This window comes from Mytilus trossulus, chromosome 9, assembly GCF_036588685.1.
Source record: "Mytilus trossulus isolate FHL-02 chromosome 9, PNRI_Mtr1.1.1.hap1, whole genome shotgun sequence".
Lineage (NCBI taxonomy): Eukaryota > Metazoa > Mollusca > Bivalvia > Mytilida > Mytilidae > Mytilus > Mytilus trossulus.
In genome coordinates, this window is record NC_086381.1 from 31,116,994 (window position 1) to 31,135,024 (window position 18,031).

At 32.1% G+C, this 18,031-nt stretch overlaps 1 protein-coding gene across 1 annotated transcript; it reads left to right on the top strand.

Annotated features, from left to right (window-relative positions):
- The first annotated feature begins 271 nt into the window (after positions 1-271).
- LOC134684547 (uncharacterized) lies at positions 272-16,965 on the top strand. Its single transcript, XM_063543840.1, has 2 exons — positions 272-592; positions 16,555-16,965. The coding sequence occupies exons 1-2, from the start codon at positions 272-274 to the stop codon at positions 16,963-16,965; spliced, it is 732 nt and encodes a 243-aa protein (XP_063399910.1).
- The last annotated feature ends 1,066 nt before the right edge of the window (positions 16,966-18,031 follow it).

Below are 18,031 nucleotides of genomic sequence, written 5' to 3' on the forward strand. Positions count from 1 at the left end.
TAGTCGAAGTGCATCTTTTTTATTGAGTATATAACTGTAAATTCCTTTATTATACCTCAGTGTCGTGCTGTCACGGATGCAGTACTCTGATCATTCAGTTTGTTTTCAAACAGAAATATTATTTAAGCCAATTGATTTAATTTGAAATGTCATTACATCACGCCAGGCGAATATATAAATCCTATCTGCATAGAATTCCTCACACAAATGTACAAAGTATATGTCGTGGAAGATATGTTTTAAGTATACTGTGATAATCGTCCTTTATAAAATGGCATCTCTCGAATCATCAAATGCTACCAATAGCTGGATAAGTGTGATAGATAATAACAAAACAATAACGTCACCAATTTATACTGGAAACGAAACTTTTTCGGAGCGAAACTTGTTGGTACCAATGGTTTTTATAGGATGTTTATCGGTTATAGGCGTCCCTGGAAATGCACTGATACTGGTGGTATTCAATTTAAAACACAAACCAAGTGTTCATAGAACTATCATATTAACATTAGCTACATATGATTTCCTTTTGTGTGGAATTACTCTTCCGTTTGAAATCTACGACATGAACAACCAGTTCACATTTCATTCAGTATGGGTGTGCAAAATTTTCAGAACAATAAATTACTTCTTTGCATTTAATTCTGGATATACATTAGTTTTGATGACCATTGACAGGTATCGAAGAGTTTGTAAACCAATGAATATTCAAATGACGATTACTGTTGGGAGGATCTGCATATTTGGAATCGGTTTCGCCTCAGCCATAGTAACAAGCCCAAATCTTTTTATTAGAGGAATACATGTCATTCACTTTAATGCAAACGTAAGTGGATATGATTGTACTATATCAGACGAGTACATTAACAGCAAAGTTCCTGCAATTTATCACGGGATTATACTCATTTTATGTATGTTAGGAATAATAGTAGTTATATTTTTATATGTTTGGATAGGACATGCGATATTGGTTCATCTTCGGTATCAAAAAAGATTCAAAATCGATCGACACCCTTCAAGCTATTCCGCTAGTTTTGTAACTTCAACTTCGTTTACAGACATAACGAACACAAACGACAGCACTACACAAGACAGGGAGACAACTCCTCCAAAGGTTAATCATAGTAAACATAGCACTGGCAACGAGAGAACAGACATAACGAACACGAATGACGGGGAGACAACTCCTCCTAAAATAATTAATATAAGACGTAGTACTAAAAACGAGAAAAAAGAAAAGATTGACGCAACAAGCTTTAAAATAACAAAAATTGCTATAACTATCAGTATTTTCTATATTGTAAGTTATATTCCAACTCTCGTGGAAAGCATATTAGAAGGCATTTATGGAGATGTTGTGATGTCTGAATACTTATCGGTACCTGTAATGTATCTAGTTCAGAAAACATTCGCCATTAATCACGTGGTTAATCCGATAATTTATGGATTCATAGATACAAAATTTCGAAATGATTGTAAAGTGGTATTTTTTCAGTGTTTTAAAAAATGTAAATATTAAGTTTTGCAGTGGCAGATAATATCTTTATACAATTCATCGTAATATTGTTTAAAGCAGTTTGTTTAAAAAAAATATTGTACGATCTGTTAAAAGAGGGAAAAAAAGAAGGCGTACTCAGCCATCCTGTTTTCCTTGGATATATATCTTGTGGTGTGGTCTGTAGAGTGTCATATATTAATATGCTTTAAGTTTGATAGAAAAGATCAGATCAGTATAAACAATTAAAAAAATACTGATGTCAACAATTTTTGAGAGAAAGTTGTTTAAAAGTCAGCGTCAGAAAAACTGCAGTCTTATGCGCTTTGATTAGATGAACTTTATATCTGCGGGTTTAACTTTTTTTTTTTAAAACAAACAAATCTTGAATATTTCACGGACAGCATTAAAACGTCGTCCCCACGTGGAAATGATGAAATATTTATCGCTTCAAAGTCATAAACTGGGAATCGCGCTACTGTCATATATTCCTGATATAAAATTTGTTGTTAAAAGATATACGAAGAAGTGATGTGAGTACCAATAAGACAACTCGCCATCCAAATAACAATTTATAAAAGTAAACCATTATAGGTCAATGTACGGCCTTCAACACGGAGCCGTGGCTAACACCGAACGAAAAGCTATAAAGGGCCCCAAAATTACTAGTGTTAAACCATTCAAACGGGAAAACCAACGGTCTAATTTATATAAAACACGAGAAACGAGAACACGTATAAATTACACAAACAAACGACAACTGCTGCACATCATATTCCTGACTTAGGACAGGTGCAAACATTTGCAGCGGGATTAAACGTTTTAATGGAACCAAACTTTCTCCCTTTTTCTGAAACAATAGCAAAACATCACAACATATAGAAAACCACACAACAAAAAATCAATTGGACGGCTTAACTCAATAAAAAAACCGTAAATTAATACACTATGAAAGAATAAATTTGATCTGCGATACCTGAATGCAAATGCACAGTTAATAAAATATTAGAGACAAACATTCCTGGTCAAAAAGCAAACAAACAAGTGCAAACAAAGCCATGACAAGACACCACCGTGAAACATTTAACCCTTCGAAAATAACCACCTTTGAAAATAAATGGTTGCAATAATATCTACAGGTAAATGAAAAATAAATTTGTCATATATACACAAACGGGGTATGTATTTACATATTTGATTATATGTCGACAATAAAAACAACAACACTCATGTTTTACCCGCATAGTATCTGTGTATTGGGTCTACATGTTTCGCCCAGTAGATAGGCATCATCAGGACAATTTTACAAAAGAATATGACAGTGAAGTATGAATTTTGCGGTTTAGCGGTTTAACCGGAAGTATAAGTTACATAATAGTAGTTATGATGACGTTATATAAATAGATAGTGAAAGCGTTATCCACTCGTTTTTACCCTACCGCACAATCACCACACAAGGTGTTGGTTCAGCTATATTTTTATATTTGATAATAGAATGATACTAAAGAGAGGTATTGTGCTTAATTTATGTCAGTTTAATTGACCGAGGTCTGGGGTGGACATGTCAGTAACTATTAGTAGTCCATCGTTGTTTTCATGTATCATTGTCATGTTGCTTAGTTTCTTCTGTTACCTATTCTGATATCGGACTCATACTTTTGTAAAACTGAATTTTACTGTGCGTATTGCTGTGTATTGGCAAGAGGTAAAGGGGGAGGTTTGAGATCCTACACCTTTTTCTTAACCCGCCGCATTCTGCTTCTATCCAAAGTTAAGAGCCTTAGATAGTCTTGTATGTTTTTTTTCTAAATTTTGTTTCATTTATTTGTTTCGGAGTTTAGGGTGACGTCAATTTTCACAAAAATAGTTTACCTTTTAATTTATGGTCCAGCTGAAGCCTGCCTATCTTTATGAGTTTATTTGATTTGATTTGATGTGTTTTTAACACCATTTTTTAACACCAACTTTGTGCTACTTTGTGACGGCACTTATTTATTGGAAGAGGAAGCTGGAGTGCCTGAAGAAAATTGACGACCTTCAATAGAACAACTTACAATCCAATTCAATTATGATTGGATTCGAGCGCACCGGCACGAAATGGGATTCAAACTTACAACTTCAGTGTTGACAGTGATAACAGAAGCAATTACTTAAAACAGTCGGACACCAAGGCCCTCTCACTGTGTCGAAAACCCCTTGGCAGCCTTAGGATGTTTTCTGCTCTTTGGTTGGGTTATTGACTCTTTCACACATTCGCCGTTTCTATTCTCAATTTTCCTCTCAAACTGTAATACCGATAACTGCATTAATTGTATTAAATTTTTGTTTCCTGTTATTTTCACCAAAGGCTTAACAATTTATTTCACATAGGGTTTTAAAATATATACTTATTGCTTATCTTAATAGAACTAAATTATTTCTCCACTTACTTCTAGCTAGTTTGTACTATGAAGAAGTCACTGAAAACTATATCGAACTTTCGAAGCAAACATCGCTATAAATGATATCATAGTAGATAAATATCTCTTGTATTTTCTTGAGAATAAACTATAGTCTTCTCGTATTGGTTTACATTTGTCATTTCGGGGCCTATTATATAACTAAGTGTCCAGTATTGGTTTTGCTCATTGTTGAAATCTGTACTATATAGTTTGTGACCTATAGTTCGTAATTTCTGTGTCATTTTGTCTCTTGTGCAGAGTTTAATTGGCAATCATACCATATCTTCTTTTTTTATATAAAGCATACAAATCCGTTTTACATAAGACTTTAACACATTTATTGACCATTGAACACCTCTCGAATGTTGGTACACCGCTACCTGAAGAAAAAAAGAGAGAGAGGCTACGAAAGCAAGATGGCGACGGATAAAAAACCCTCCTCAGATAAGTTAAATTTTAAATTGGAATTGCTTGAGAAAAATTAGTTACTTCTGAATATAACATTTATGTTTTTGTTGTGGGACAATCCGCCTTAAGTAAGCTTTGCCTAGTTTAAGGATTTTTGAGTGTTTTAAAAACTTTGAAACTTATCAGCACTATTGGTCAATCCCGATGCTGTTTAGTATCTCCATCCAACTATTTAACAGCGACCAGGAAATTGGTTATGACAGATGAATTATGCTCAAGCTCCAGCGTTCAATTTCCAAGGCTCTACACGAAGAGAAGACATGTAAGCTCAAAATACAACCAATACATCTAATATATAATAAATCAAAGTAGAGATGTTCTATACGGTGAACAAAATAAAACTGTTTTATGAGAAAATTTATATTAACTAATGGTTGATATGAACAATAGATTGACATCAATAGAAAAAGTAATTAAACAAGTCGACCAAATAAGTCTGACATTAACAAAACTAGTTTCGGAATTACATGAAGTGAAAAGTACAGTTACTTAAATAGACATAAATGATTTAAAAATGCATGAATATAACGGGTGATAAGTAAGAAACGGACATAACTAAAGCTATAACAGAAATATTAAGCTTGAATAAAGATATTAAACAGCCAAATAAAACGTATACAGAAACTGATAGAAATCTACAAGGCATAAATAGTTATCAAATGTACCAGGATTATAATTTAGTACGCCATACGCGCGTTTCGTCTTCATAAGACTCATCAGCGACGCTCATACCAAAATATTTATAAAGCCAAACAAGTACGAAGTTGAAGACCATTGAGGAGCCTAAATTTCAAAACGATTCTGCTAAATACGGCTAAGGTAATCTATGTATAGGATAAGAAAATCCATAGTTTTGTTTTCTCGAAAAATTGAAAGTTTTTGTAAATAGGAAATTTATAAAAATAAACACATTATTGATATTCAGGGCAAGTGTTAACCCCAGGGACGACACGTCCACCAGCAGTGGCATCGACGTTATGGATGATTTTAAACTGAAGCATGAATCAAATACCAAAGACGTGGAAAACGTAAAAAACAACAGTGAACTAAAGCAAAAAACGGTTTAAGCGATCAAGCAATCGAACTTAGAAATAAAAACAACACTTAGTGACATAAGAGATGAAAATACAGCGCTAAATGACACTGTTTTAGATTTCAAGTTTAGATCAATGAAGAATAATCTAGTTTTCAAGGGTCGACATGAAATTCAAGGTTGAACTAGGTAATGTCCATCGATTTGAGCATGAAACTACGCCTCCCTGGTAAAAAAGATGACCAAGCTTTAAACCAATCGTAGCAATATTTATCTTTTCAAAGATCTTGCCAGAGTACTGTCAAACACATACCGACTGACAGAAAGACCATCTGTAGTCAACCAACAATTCCCTGATGCCATCGAACAAACAAGTAAAAGTCTGTATACTATAATGAAACAGGAGCGAGCTGAGGGAGTCACTTTAGTGTTTGGCATTCTCTACGTCGATGGATAAGTGTATACTCTACATATAGCAGAGGATACCCATGCAGTACCGGCACCGAATAGTCCGCTTAACTTAATTACCCCAGAACAATGACTGACAAGTAAGAAAAACGTAGCATTTATTCAACGCAAAAGGGCACTAGGGCCCTCATGGTGAGAAAATAAAAAAGGGAAAAAAAAACGAAACAAGCGAAAATTTTGTTATGTGTTATCATTAAACTGATGTGGTTCAAGAAATTGGATGCAGTATAAAATTTGTTGAATTCATTCATAAATATGATTATATTTGTTTATCTTAATCAAAGAAATATGTCTTTGATATGATATATATATACCAGGTTATAGGTTTAAACAATATTTTATTCAAATAAATTGAATTGGATTGGGCAACAGGCATAGCCTATGTAAGCCCTCTCCACAAAACAAAGTACAATATATTACATTCAAACAAAGCAACACATGCACAAACATAAAGACAAAACAGAATTAATTTTTCAAAAATACCTCTTAGCTGACTGGAATGATGTTTCAAATAGTTAGCTCAGATCAAAAGTATGACTATTTTCAAAATGCTTCAAATGTAAACTCAGAAAAATTAAAAAAAAATATACTATGAAAAAAAAAGATTAAGTTTTATAAACTCCAACATTGATTTAGAGGTCTCATATTAAACTAAATGGTCTCCAGTCAGCTATCTAAAATAATAAATTTAATAACTCATTTTTAAAACAACATGTTTGATATCATGTACTTATTTTTACTAAATTATTACACCTGAAGAAAAACGACAGCGAGTAGTAACCATATTGATACATTAAAGAATTATAATAATATAAAAAGAATTTAGAATGTTAATAATAGAAGAAAAAAAAATAGATTTAAGAAATTAAAGATATACAAATTGAAGATATGAATGATATAGAAATAAATGTGCATTTAGTAGCTTTTTAGCTTTAATAATATTAATTTCAATGTACTGTCATTTCATTATAACTTTTGTTTCAATATTAATTATTTTTCTGCTGATTCAGGTCTAAGAGCTTATTATTAATATAATACAAAATACAGACATACAAAGTAAAAGTTAATTTGGTTTTGGACTATAAAATACATTTCATTATACAAATCTCTCTGAATTTTTTATATATATTCATGAACGGCCTTAACTATCTGCACATTGTCTTCAAAACTCAAAGATTGATCACCAAATAGTATCAACTTTAAATCAATATCAACTCCATAAGCAAACAGTTTATCAAGGAGTGTGATCCTATTAATAGTGTATGATGGACAATCAAAAAAATAATGTTGGTTGTCTTCACATTTATATAAACATTTAGAACAGGAAGGTTCTTCTGTCAAAAAATCATGAAACAAGTGAGAATTTAAATTACTTGCATCGTTTCGTAATTGACAATGAATAATATTAAATTTTCTTATACCTGAACAAAAATATTTAGGAGGAATCTCTGGTTTATATATTTTATCAAGTACAGATTTAAACTGGTTAATCGACAAATCATTTTTAGCATTAGTGTCTAATTCATTCCAGAGTTTAACAACAGAAGGTATGAAACTTTTATAATATGAAACTGTTCTGCACCTTGGTATGGTATAATTCTGAGAGTCTCTCCTAAGATTATAATCGTTCGGTGTGAGAAAACAAGGTTCTAATAAGTCTATCATATAATTTGGGGAAAATCCATTTTTTATTTTATAAAATGAAGTAAGTTTATGCTTCTTCCTTCTGTCTGATAATTTTAAGAGAAGTTGTACGTCGGAGACCAGTAACAATACGAGCAGCTTCAATTTGAACACTTTCTAATAAGTTAGCTTCTTGTAAAGTACAATTATCCCATACAATGTTTGCATATTCTAGAATAGGGCGAATAAATGCTGTATAAATTGTAATAAGTACATTTCGATCCAAACTATATTTTACTTGTCTTAATAAATGTAATCTAGAACATGCTTTTTTATAAATTGCATTTATATGTAATTTCCAATTAGCCTTACTCTCAAAGTTGAGACCTAGGTGACAGTGACTTTTAACTTCTTTTTTTTTGTCCCCTCTTATGCCAAAGTATAAAGGGGGAGGATTGATATCTTTTCTAGAAAATAAAAGGGTTTCTGTTTTAGAGGGATTAAAGGTTACAGCCCAGTTTTCAGCCCATGTTTTAATTCTCCCAAGATCATCAGTCAAAGACATAGAAACAGTATCATAGTCATCATCAATAATGGCATATAAAGAGGTGTCATCTGCAAATAATCTAATATGATTACTCATATTTTCCACAATATCATTAATATAAGTTAAAAAAGGAATGGACCCAGTACCGAGCCTTGGGGTACCCCAGCACTGGTACCTTTTTGAGATGAATAAAACCCATCCAAAACAACTTTTCGGCATCTGTCACCTAGGTAATCTCCAATCCAATCAATGAAATTACTATGGATACCACAAACTTTCAATTTATATAGCAAACCATCATGCCAAACTTTGTCAAAAGCTTTGGAAATATCGCAAAAAATAAAGCGAATATCTTTTCCTTGATCAAGATGGGAAATAATAGTATTATATATTTCTGCTAGTTGATTTACTGTACTATCACCTGGCTGAAAACCAGATTGAAATTTACATAATAAATTGTGATCTTTCATGTAATTAAACATATGCTTGAATAAAATTTTCTCCATAATTTTGGATATGATACTTGTAAGCGAAATAGGTCGGTAATTAACTGGATCATGACAACTTCCCTTTCCCTTAAAAATAGGAGTGACATGGGAAAGTTTCCATGCACATGGAACCCTTTTGAGTTTTAGTGAAAAATTGAATAACAAAGTAAGTGGTTTTACAATACCAGATTTAATTTCTTTCAAAATTCTAGGTGAAACACCATCAGGACCAGAAGGTTTATTACAATTTAAGTTTTTTAATTGATCAAGAACTTCTTCTTCTGTAATAATTATTTCCTCCATTTTAAATGGTGGGTCTGGTACATTATTTGGAAGTTAAGGTTCAACATCAATTTTAGAAATATTTGAAAAATGAGAGTTTAAGAGTTCAGCTTTATTTACTGGATGTAAAAATATTTGACCTTCAGATTTCAAAAAAGGTGTAGGTTCACGAGACTTTGATAATTAAGAAATAGATTTTACAATCCTCCACCACTTTCCTGGTGGTATATTTTTGTCAGTAATTTCTTTTGTAAGTTTTTGTTTATATTGCTCTTTTGATTGTCTAACCAAATCAATCACCTCGTTACGTAATTCTCTAAATTTTTGCCAATGAATACAATTATTAGTATTTTAAGCTTTGTAATGAATTCTATTTCTTTGTCTCATTTTCCTACGGATAGTGGAATTCATGAACGGTTTGTCAGCTGGACGTATTGTAACAACTTTAGTTGGTATATATTTATTCACATTTGTTGAATAAATATTTAAAAATTGAGAATACATGTCATTTATATTATCACATGGATGAAAATGTTCATTCCAATCAATATTGTTTAAGTCACTCACAAAATCTTTATAATTAGCATTTTCATATTTTCTAATTGTACGTTTATATGTATATTCTTTATTCACTTTAAAATTAACATCAGCACACACAGGTGCATGAGTACTACAAAAAAATATATCAACTGACTTTACACAACTTTTGTTGTTTGTCAAGAATAAATCAATACATGTGCCTGTATCAGTAGTAAAGTTTGTCTTTTCAAAGACAAGATTGTACATATTCAAGCGTTGCAAAATGTTTCTCAAATTGTTACTAACGGTACTTCTACATGGCATATTATTGTTTGATAGCATATCTACATTGAAATCACCAGTCAGAAAAACAGGCAAATATTTTTCTAAAGCTTTCGACACAGAATCATAAAAATAATCCCATAGTTTCACACGAGAATTTGGGGGTCTGTAAAAAACACCAAGTAAAAAATGACAGTGTTGGGTTGAGATTTTCAACCACAATAATTCCAAACCTGGCTTTGCCAATTCAGGTAGTTCTTCATAGTATAGATAATTTTTAACGTAAATTATGACTCCCCCGCCTGCTCGTGTTCTATCTAATCTAATAGGCTTTTGAAAACCAGCTAAGGCTATTGATTCATTAGATATGCTATCATCAAGATGGGACTCAGAAAGAGCAATAATATCATATGTGCCTAGTTCACATTCAATCAAATCTACCTTAGGTGGTAAGCTACATACATTATTGTGAACTATTTTAATATTACGTAACTCTGTTGAGCGATGTGGACCTGGGTTCCGCTCAATTCCATACCGTACAAGGAGTTTTGACAAAAGATGTCACTGGTGACAAAAAACAGGAAAATAAGTTTATACATTGTATAACACTTAAAGTGATTGATACAGTTAAATGATGAGTGACACTTACCAACAACGTTCCTACACTTAATAGTGATCATTATTTAATCGTATGTGTCAAAAATCAAAAGTATATTTGGTAGTGTCCTCATTTTCAGGAAGTAAACAAATGTATAAGCATAAGACCCAACAACTAAAGTACCAAAACATAAGTTGAAATGCACCAAAATTATACAAAATAATATCATTCTTGTCAACTGTAACATATATACAAATATTAATACACAAGATAAATAAATATAAATGGTGTGTTACTGTTTAAGTAAGACACAGCTGTAGGCAATAGTAGTAACTTATAATTATAGCTATATTGCTAGATATGAAAATCAGATAGACCAGTGTGACCTTGTCAATATTTAGTTCGACTTTGAATAGAGTCATGTGCTTTTAAACACGTGTTAATGTTTACAAATAAGATATCAACCAGCACATGTTTATTAATTAATCAAATTATAAATTACGAACTGTTAAGTATCCCCTGATTCAACGGTTGGTTCTTTAGAGGCAGATGATGATTTGACAGATGTTTCCTCTAGGATAGTCGACTGGGACGTTTGTGATGGTATTGGTACTGAAGTCGACTCTGATGACTGTTTATTGGTTTTAACCGCTTTAGCATAACTGGATGACCGTTTGCTTGTTTTGTTATCATCTGGTTTTGAGGGTTTGTTGTTGATAGGAAGATGTTGGTGAAATGCAGTCGGAAAATCTGATGGTCTAGTGCATAAAAAAAATGCGGTCGTCAGGCATTTTAATGAAAACTTTCCCATCAAAAGTCCAGGTTTCTTTTATGAAGTTGTTATTTTTGAGCCAACGTGCATTATAGGCTAGTTCAGATCGCTTGCGTGTGAGGTCTTCATACATTAGGTAGTTAGTACCAATACTCTTGTTGAATTCGTGCATTGTTTTTTTGCATTTTAAGAGTTTTGGTCTGCTTTTGTACGACACAAACCTAACAATAATTTCTCGAGGCTTTTGGTTACTATCATTAGATCGCGGAGGACCCACTCGGTGCGATCTGTCTATTTCACGAGGTTCTAACTGAGAATTAAGCACATCATTAGAAAATTTAAGAACTTCATCATCAGTACTTTCGAATTTTTTTTCGGGGATACCTGCAATACGAATTGACTGTCTGCGAGTGTATTGTTCGAGGTCATCGTTTTTCCACTCCAATTCGTCACATTTTGCTTCGGATTTTGTTAATTTATCACTCATTATTTCTACATTTTTACGTAAAGGAGTTAAGATGTCTGCTATTTGAGCATCAAGGGATGGTAGTAGATGTTCAACGAGCTTTGATTTCAAATGGGGAATGTCACATAATGAGGCAACAAACTTGTCCATGAACTTTTGGTCATTGAGGATGCCTACGAATACATCCAACAGAACTTCAGGGTCATCGTTTTCAATGTCACTACTACCAGTCCGAAATCGTTTTGCAGAATGGTAGCCACCACGGCCCTGAGCCTGATCTTGACCTTGGGAACTTTGAAACCCCCGTTGATAGCTCCCCCTTCCTCTAGTACGTCCCATAGAGAATGTTGGATGTAGATACGATGGTCAAAGAATATTTTAACTGTTCAATAATAATATTAAATTATCGGGATTGTGTGATCATATTTTCCAGTGAGAGTCTATTTACAACTATTTCAACAGGATTGTCGAGAACAAAGAGATCTTCCGAAATTTGACCAGTTGACCTGTTATTCACTTTTGCGCTGACAAAATCCAAAATTCAATCTTCAGCATAATAATTGTATAATTAAATCTACATTTCAATGAAAAATGTAAGTTTTGAATCACATTTTGTCACATACTATCCCATTTTTCAGCTGGAGAAATTTTAAAGGTCTGCCATTTTATTCTGATTACAACTCATTTCATACTAGGTTATAAATTTGTTATGGAAAATAGAAAAACGAAGTAAAAAGTAAAATTCCGATAATATTGTTGTAGATTACGCTAGTTTAAAAAAAAACCAAATTTAACTAATTACGTAAGGGGTGTAGTAAAGATGCATCTAAAAATTCTTATGGAAAGTATTTATTTGCTCACAAGGAAGATATGAAACCAGGAGTTTCAAATGCTGAAGCTAGTTTTCTATGTTGTGTCATGTGTACTTTTATTTGTCTGTTTGTCTTTTTCAATTTTGGCCATGGTGTTGTCAGTTTATTTTGATCTAGGAGTTTGACTGTCCCTTTGGTATCACCCGTCCCTCTTTTACTTGTTATGTGTTAAATAATTATTTATTTATATTGAATGATAGAGTTAATGGCGTAAATAAGGCATGTTAATTGCAAACAAGTGTTCTCGAATATCTTATTTGTACATATCCAATGTTATGCTGCATTAATGAAGTGCTTGTGTATGAATTTTAATCATTATTTTCTGATGTGCACTCGCCTTTATCATTGACTGTGTCATTTAAACAAACTTGCATTGTAGATAAACATATACACGTCGAAGCATGCTCTTTTCAAAATGTAAAAAAGATAAATAAATGGAATACTTTTACTTTTCTACATTGGCTAGAGGTATAGGGAGAGGGTTGAGATCTCACAAACATGTTAAACCCCACCGCATTTTTGCGCCTGCCCCAAATCAGGAGCCTCTGGCCTTTGTTAGTCTTGTATTATTTTATTTTAGTTTCTTGTGTACAATTTGAAAATTAGTATGGCGTTCATCATCACTGAGCTATTATATATTTGTTTAGGGGCCAGCTTAGGTTGGCCTCCGGGTGCTGGAGTTTCCCGCTGCATTGAAGACCTGTTGGTGACCTTCTGCTGTTGTTTTTTTTCTGTGGTCGGGTTGTACCTCTTTGACATATTACCCATTTCCATTCTCAATTTTAATGACAAGGGGAACGAATTCGTTGAGAGCATTGACAGAAACAAATTTAACGAATTTGAATCCGAGTTGAACATGCTAGAAACTACCATTCTGGCTAACAAAAACACAAACAGACTCCTAGAACTCTTGAAATCTATTATTTTAGAATCCGAAGAAGTTTTATGATCACATAATAAGCGGGGAAACAAATAATATAATAAAACAATATACAAAGATTGGTTTAACAAAAACTGCTGGGAAACAAGAACCTGTTTCCGTATTACAAAAGGAAGGTATAAATCTATTAAGGCGGAAAATAATCGAGAGTAAATGAAAAATCAATCGTGATTATAATTGACAATTAGATAAATCCATAAAGAAAAAAAAAGAAAAAAAGAAATCAGACAGAATATAAATACACTAAAAAACAGCAACGCATGAATTTTGGAAGATCTTGAATGCAAACAGGGGGTCACACCAGCTTATATTTATATTGATGTTCTTTACGATTTGTTTAAGAGTCTTAATTCGTCAAGTTCTGAAGATGAACCATACCTGTTTCAGAAGAATGACAATAATTTATTGAAATTAGATAACTTTTGCATTGCTGTACATACATGACATACAAATTATGTTATTTTTTAGTGTGTATCTCTATACCAGTATAATGTGGTTTGTGGAGAAAAAAAAGATGTAACAAACGAGTTATCTTGTGCCAGTTATAGGTATAATTGATTGTATAAAAAAGAATTAACATCGCATAAAATAAGCGAAATTTTACTGGTGCGACCGTAGTGACTATGAATCATATATAGACAACACCTTTCAGACATAATTTGGGACTTTTTGTTCGTCGCAGATGAAATGGACAAAACTACCATTAATATAAAAGTTATTCTTCAAATCGCAGAGCAAGTAATCCCAAACGAATTTATAAATTTAAAAAAGGCGACCCCTAGGTAACTAAAATGTTGAAAAAATATAAATAAAACAAAATAGGTGCTAATAGAAAGCCAAACGATTGCACACACCCTTTCAGTGACATAAATTGAGAAAAGTTAGAAATAAATGTGATCAAGCTGTTGAAAACGCCAAAATCAGTAAAATGATTACTATAAATAAGTAACTGATAAAATTTTGAACAAACCCCATAAATAGTGAAAACTGATCTAAAATGGTGACATCATTATTTGGAAGGCAACACAAAGAAGTTCCGTTGCTGAAAGTAAATGGCGAAATAATAGACGATGTTGAAAAATATTTTTAACTTAAATGTTATTGATCTATCAAATATCGATGATTCTAACGTTCAACTGCCAGATTTAATAAATTATAATTCTACATTATTCTCAATAGAAATTACAGAAAAAACATAGAGAAGATATTGTCAATTTTTGTGGGTTTTTTACGGTTAAAAAAATAGTTTTTTGAAATGCCATATACATATGAATAAAATAAGTTGTGATATTTGCGTCAATAATACAGCAATTGAACAAGAAAAATAGAGAGCAATATGAATTCAACACAATCGCCAGGTGCCCATACAATATGTTAAGATAGAAAATTTCCCTAGTCTTTAAAAAAGTTGGAATACATTATTAACTGAAACATTCAAAGTTCTACAATCCATGCGAATTGCTCCACACAACAAATCATCAAGATATTAGGAAATAAGACTGGTTGTTGTCTCATCTATACTCGTGAAATTTTTTTTTGTCAAATGTTTATTAAGATATGTTGCGTCTAGTTAAAGAAAAAAATATTTATCAAGCAGTAATAATTCGTCAAAATTTACTGTATGTCTGTTATGATTAATCACGTTAATATTTTCCAAATATCTCAAAACTTTATTTAATCTTCGCCTTTCCAACAAGATGAATAACTAAATGTTTTATATTGTGAAATGATAAAAACTTTGAACTATATATAGATATTACTCCCTTAACCACGTTTGGTTTTTGATAATTTAAAAAAATGTTCACTCAACGCCTAATTGAAATATCATATTTCTTGAATTTTAACAATGCTAGCAAACAACCGAACACATTAGTAATACAAAGGTGCGTCTCAGGTGCCTCTTATGTCAAGTACAAACCATTTAATAGTTCAAACAATAAATGTTGGTCTTTATCATTGTTAATGGCTTTTTTGTTTAGAGTTTCAAATTGTAAAAATTAAGAGAATGTAAGGTCTGAAATTGTAATTCTGTCACTTTTAAATAACGAAAAAAAACGGGATGTAGGTTATACATAACTTAGACTGCGACCCAAATAATTTTATTGCTTTAGACAAATTCATATTATTTAGCCTAACATAGTCCAGTGATCATACCATGGATTAACGTTACGTTTTATCATACTGTCATGCGACGTTATTCGGAGTATTTGTGTTTAGCTTATTCATATAATTATTGAAATGTTGAAAAGAGAATAACCGAATATTTTTTATTGAATAAAACAATACTTACTAGCGTCTGTTATATGTATATGTGACGCTTTAAATATTGATTTCGTATTTATGTTGAGCATCTTGGAAAAGAAATGAGAAGGAATTTTGATAACCAGACCTACGAAAAAAAACCTCTGTTTTTTTAGTAATATTATGACAACTTTTTTGAAGAGAATATCGACCTAAATCATTAATTGGATATTTTACGAATTGAATCTCGCAGACTAAATACGGAAGTGATTATACTAAGATTATTTATATTGCGTAAAACAATAACTGGAATGACGTTCTTCAACCGTTCCACCGTAAACGAGTTTAACTCATCAATTACGCTAACGACAACTGAAATTAACTCAAATCCTATTGAAGCATATCCGTTTCCATTGATGGCACCAATGATTTTTGTTGGATTTTTAACCATGATAGGTATTCCCGGAAACATACTTGTACTCGTAGTCTATAGTATGAAGCGCATTCCTAGTGCACAGAGGACAATAATACTTGCCATGGCTGTTTATGATCTCTTTGTGTGCACCATAACTCTCCCCTTTGAGTTTTATGATCTTTTTATTCATTTGAAATTTCCGGAAATGTGGATTTGTAAGATATTTAGAACATTTAACTATTTCTTTGTTTTTAATTCTTCGTCTATCATACAGGTTATGACAATAGAACGGTTTAGACGAGTGTGTCGCCCTCTACAAATTCAAATGTCAGCCAGAATAGCCCTAATGTGTATAATAACTATATGCCTTGCATCAGTAGTTGTTACAATACCAAATTTGTTCATCAGAGGAATTCACACTGTACATTTTGGAGATAATCATACTGGACACGATTGTTCAATTGCAGATAAGTTTCTAGGGAGTAAACTAGTAATCTATTACAACGCAGCGCTTCTTATGATTTCAATAGCTAATATTGCAAGTGTAGTGATACAATACATATTTATAGGACGACAAATATACAAACATTTTCAATTTTTAAAGAGATTTAGATCAAAAAGTCAGCTGAAAAATCAAACAAGTGTCATCAGGATTATATCTATTGAGGGTAATACAACCTGTAACAGATCCAAGACTGAATATAATCATAAAAGATGCAAAATATCAAATTACAATAAAGCAGCTTCCAATGCAGGGGACAGAACAAGCTATAAAAGTACTCTTATCGCAGTCATTGTAAGTGTATTTTTCATAATAAGCTACGTACCAACATTGACAGAAAATGTTCTAGAAGCAATATACGGGGAAGAATATATCGGAATGTTCATTTCATTACCCGTCCGAAATATTATTGAGAAAACCTTTGCAATCAATCATGTGGTGAATCCTTTTATTTATGGATTTCTAGATACAAAATTTAGAACAGATTGCAGAGAAATTTTACACGGCTGTTAATGCAAGAAAACAGATAAACGGAAGTTTTAAATCTGGTTGTGATTCCGTTGCGCAGATTTATCTAGTGATTTGTTTTTAAATGTACAATAAGGATGCGTATTTTATGTTGTTTTCAATGGAAACTACATTATTCAGAACATCATTTTAATAAAAATATCAAAGAACTTTGCCGTCATTTCTATGTAGCATTTCAAAATTATGTGATTTAGATACGTCTTTTATTATGCATACTTCTTCTAAAAGTATTCATTTAACGGAAAGCAAAGGATATTTTAGATAAATATTCATTAAAGCAAATTTAAATACACCTAAAAAATAAGACTTAAAGTTCTTTTAAGTACGATATTTAGTACTTTCTAGTTGATATTGTGTAGGACATTCTTGTCAGACTCCTTTAACAGCTTCATTGAAAAAGTATCAAACGCCATTGGATTATTAAGAGGATCATTTCTGCTTACCCTTCCAGAGCGCACCTGAGATCACCCCAAGTTTTTGGTGGGGTTCGTGTTGTTTATTCTTTAATTTTCTGTGTTGTGTCATGTGTACTATTGTTTGTCTGTTTATCTTTTTCATTTTAGCCATGGCGTTGTCAGTTTATTTCGAGTTATGAGTTTGACTGTCCCTTTGGTATCTTTCGTCCCTCTTTAAGGGCATACGATACAGTTACAGGGAAGGTAATGACGTTGCTAACGTAATTTGTTATTTTCGCGACGTCAAACTGTGACATATCGGGAAAAGATGCATTTTTCGACTGATTTTTATCATTCAAACTGATTTAATTTGAAAACGAGTTCATGGACCCCTATTTTTCAAAACAGCAATTTGTTTCATTTTGCAGGGAGATTATGTGACCCAAATTTTATAAAACTGTAAATAGAGGATTTTTTTGAATTTTAATAAACATGCAGTAAAAAATGACGTTTTTTCCTCAGTTCATGAACATTCGATAAATGTGAGTTATTTCTGAATAAAAAATTGCATACATTTTTAAAATATGTATAAAATACAGAAATTACCGATTATTTAACAAAAAACAATTTGTGTTTATCTTTTATAACAAAAAAGT

What these genes read in the sequence shown, in the direction of transcription:
- LOC134684547 (XM_063543840.1), top strand. Translation starts at nt 272, where the DNA reads ATGGCATCTCTCGAATCATCAAATGCTACCAATAGCTGGATAAGTGTG. An exon ending in ACCAGTTCACATTTCATTCA is followed by an intron (nt 593 to 16,554) that starts GTATGGGTGTGC and finishes CAATTTTTAAAG; the next exon opens with AGATTTAGATCAAAAAGTCA.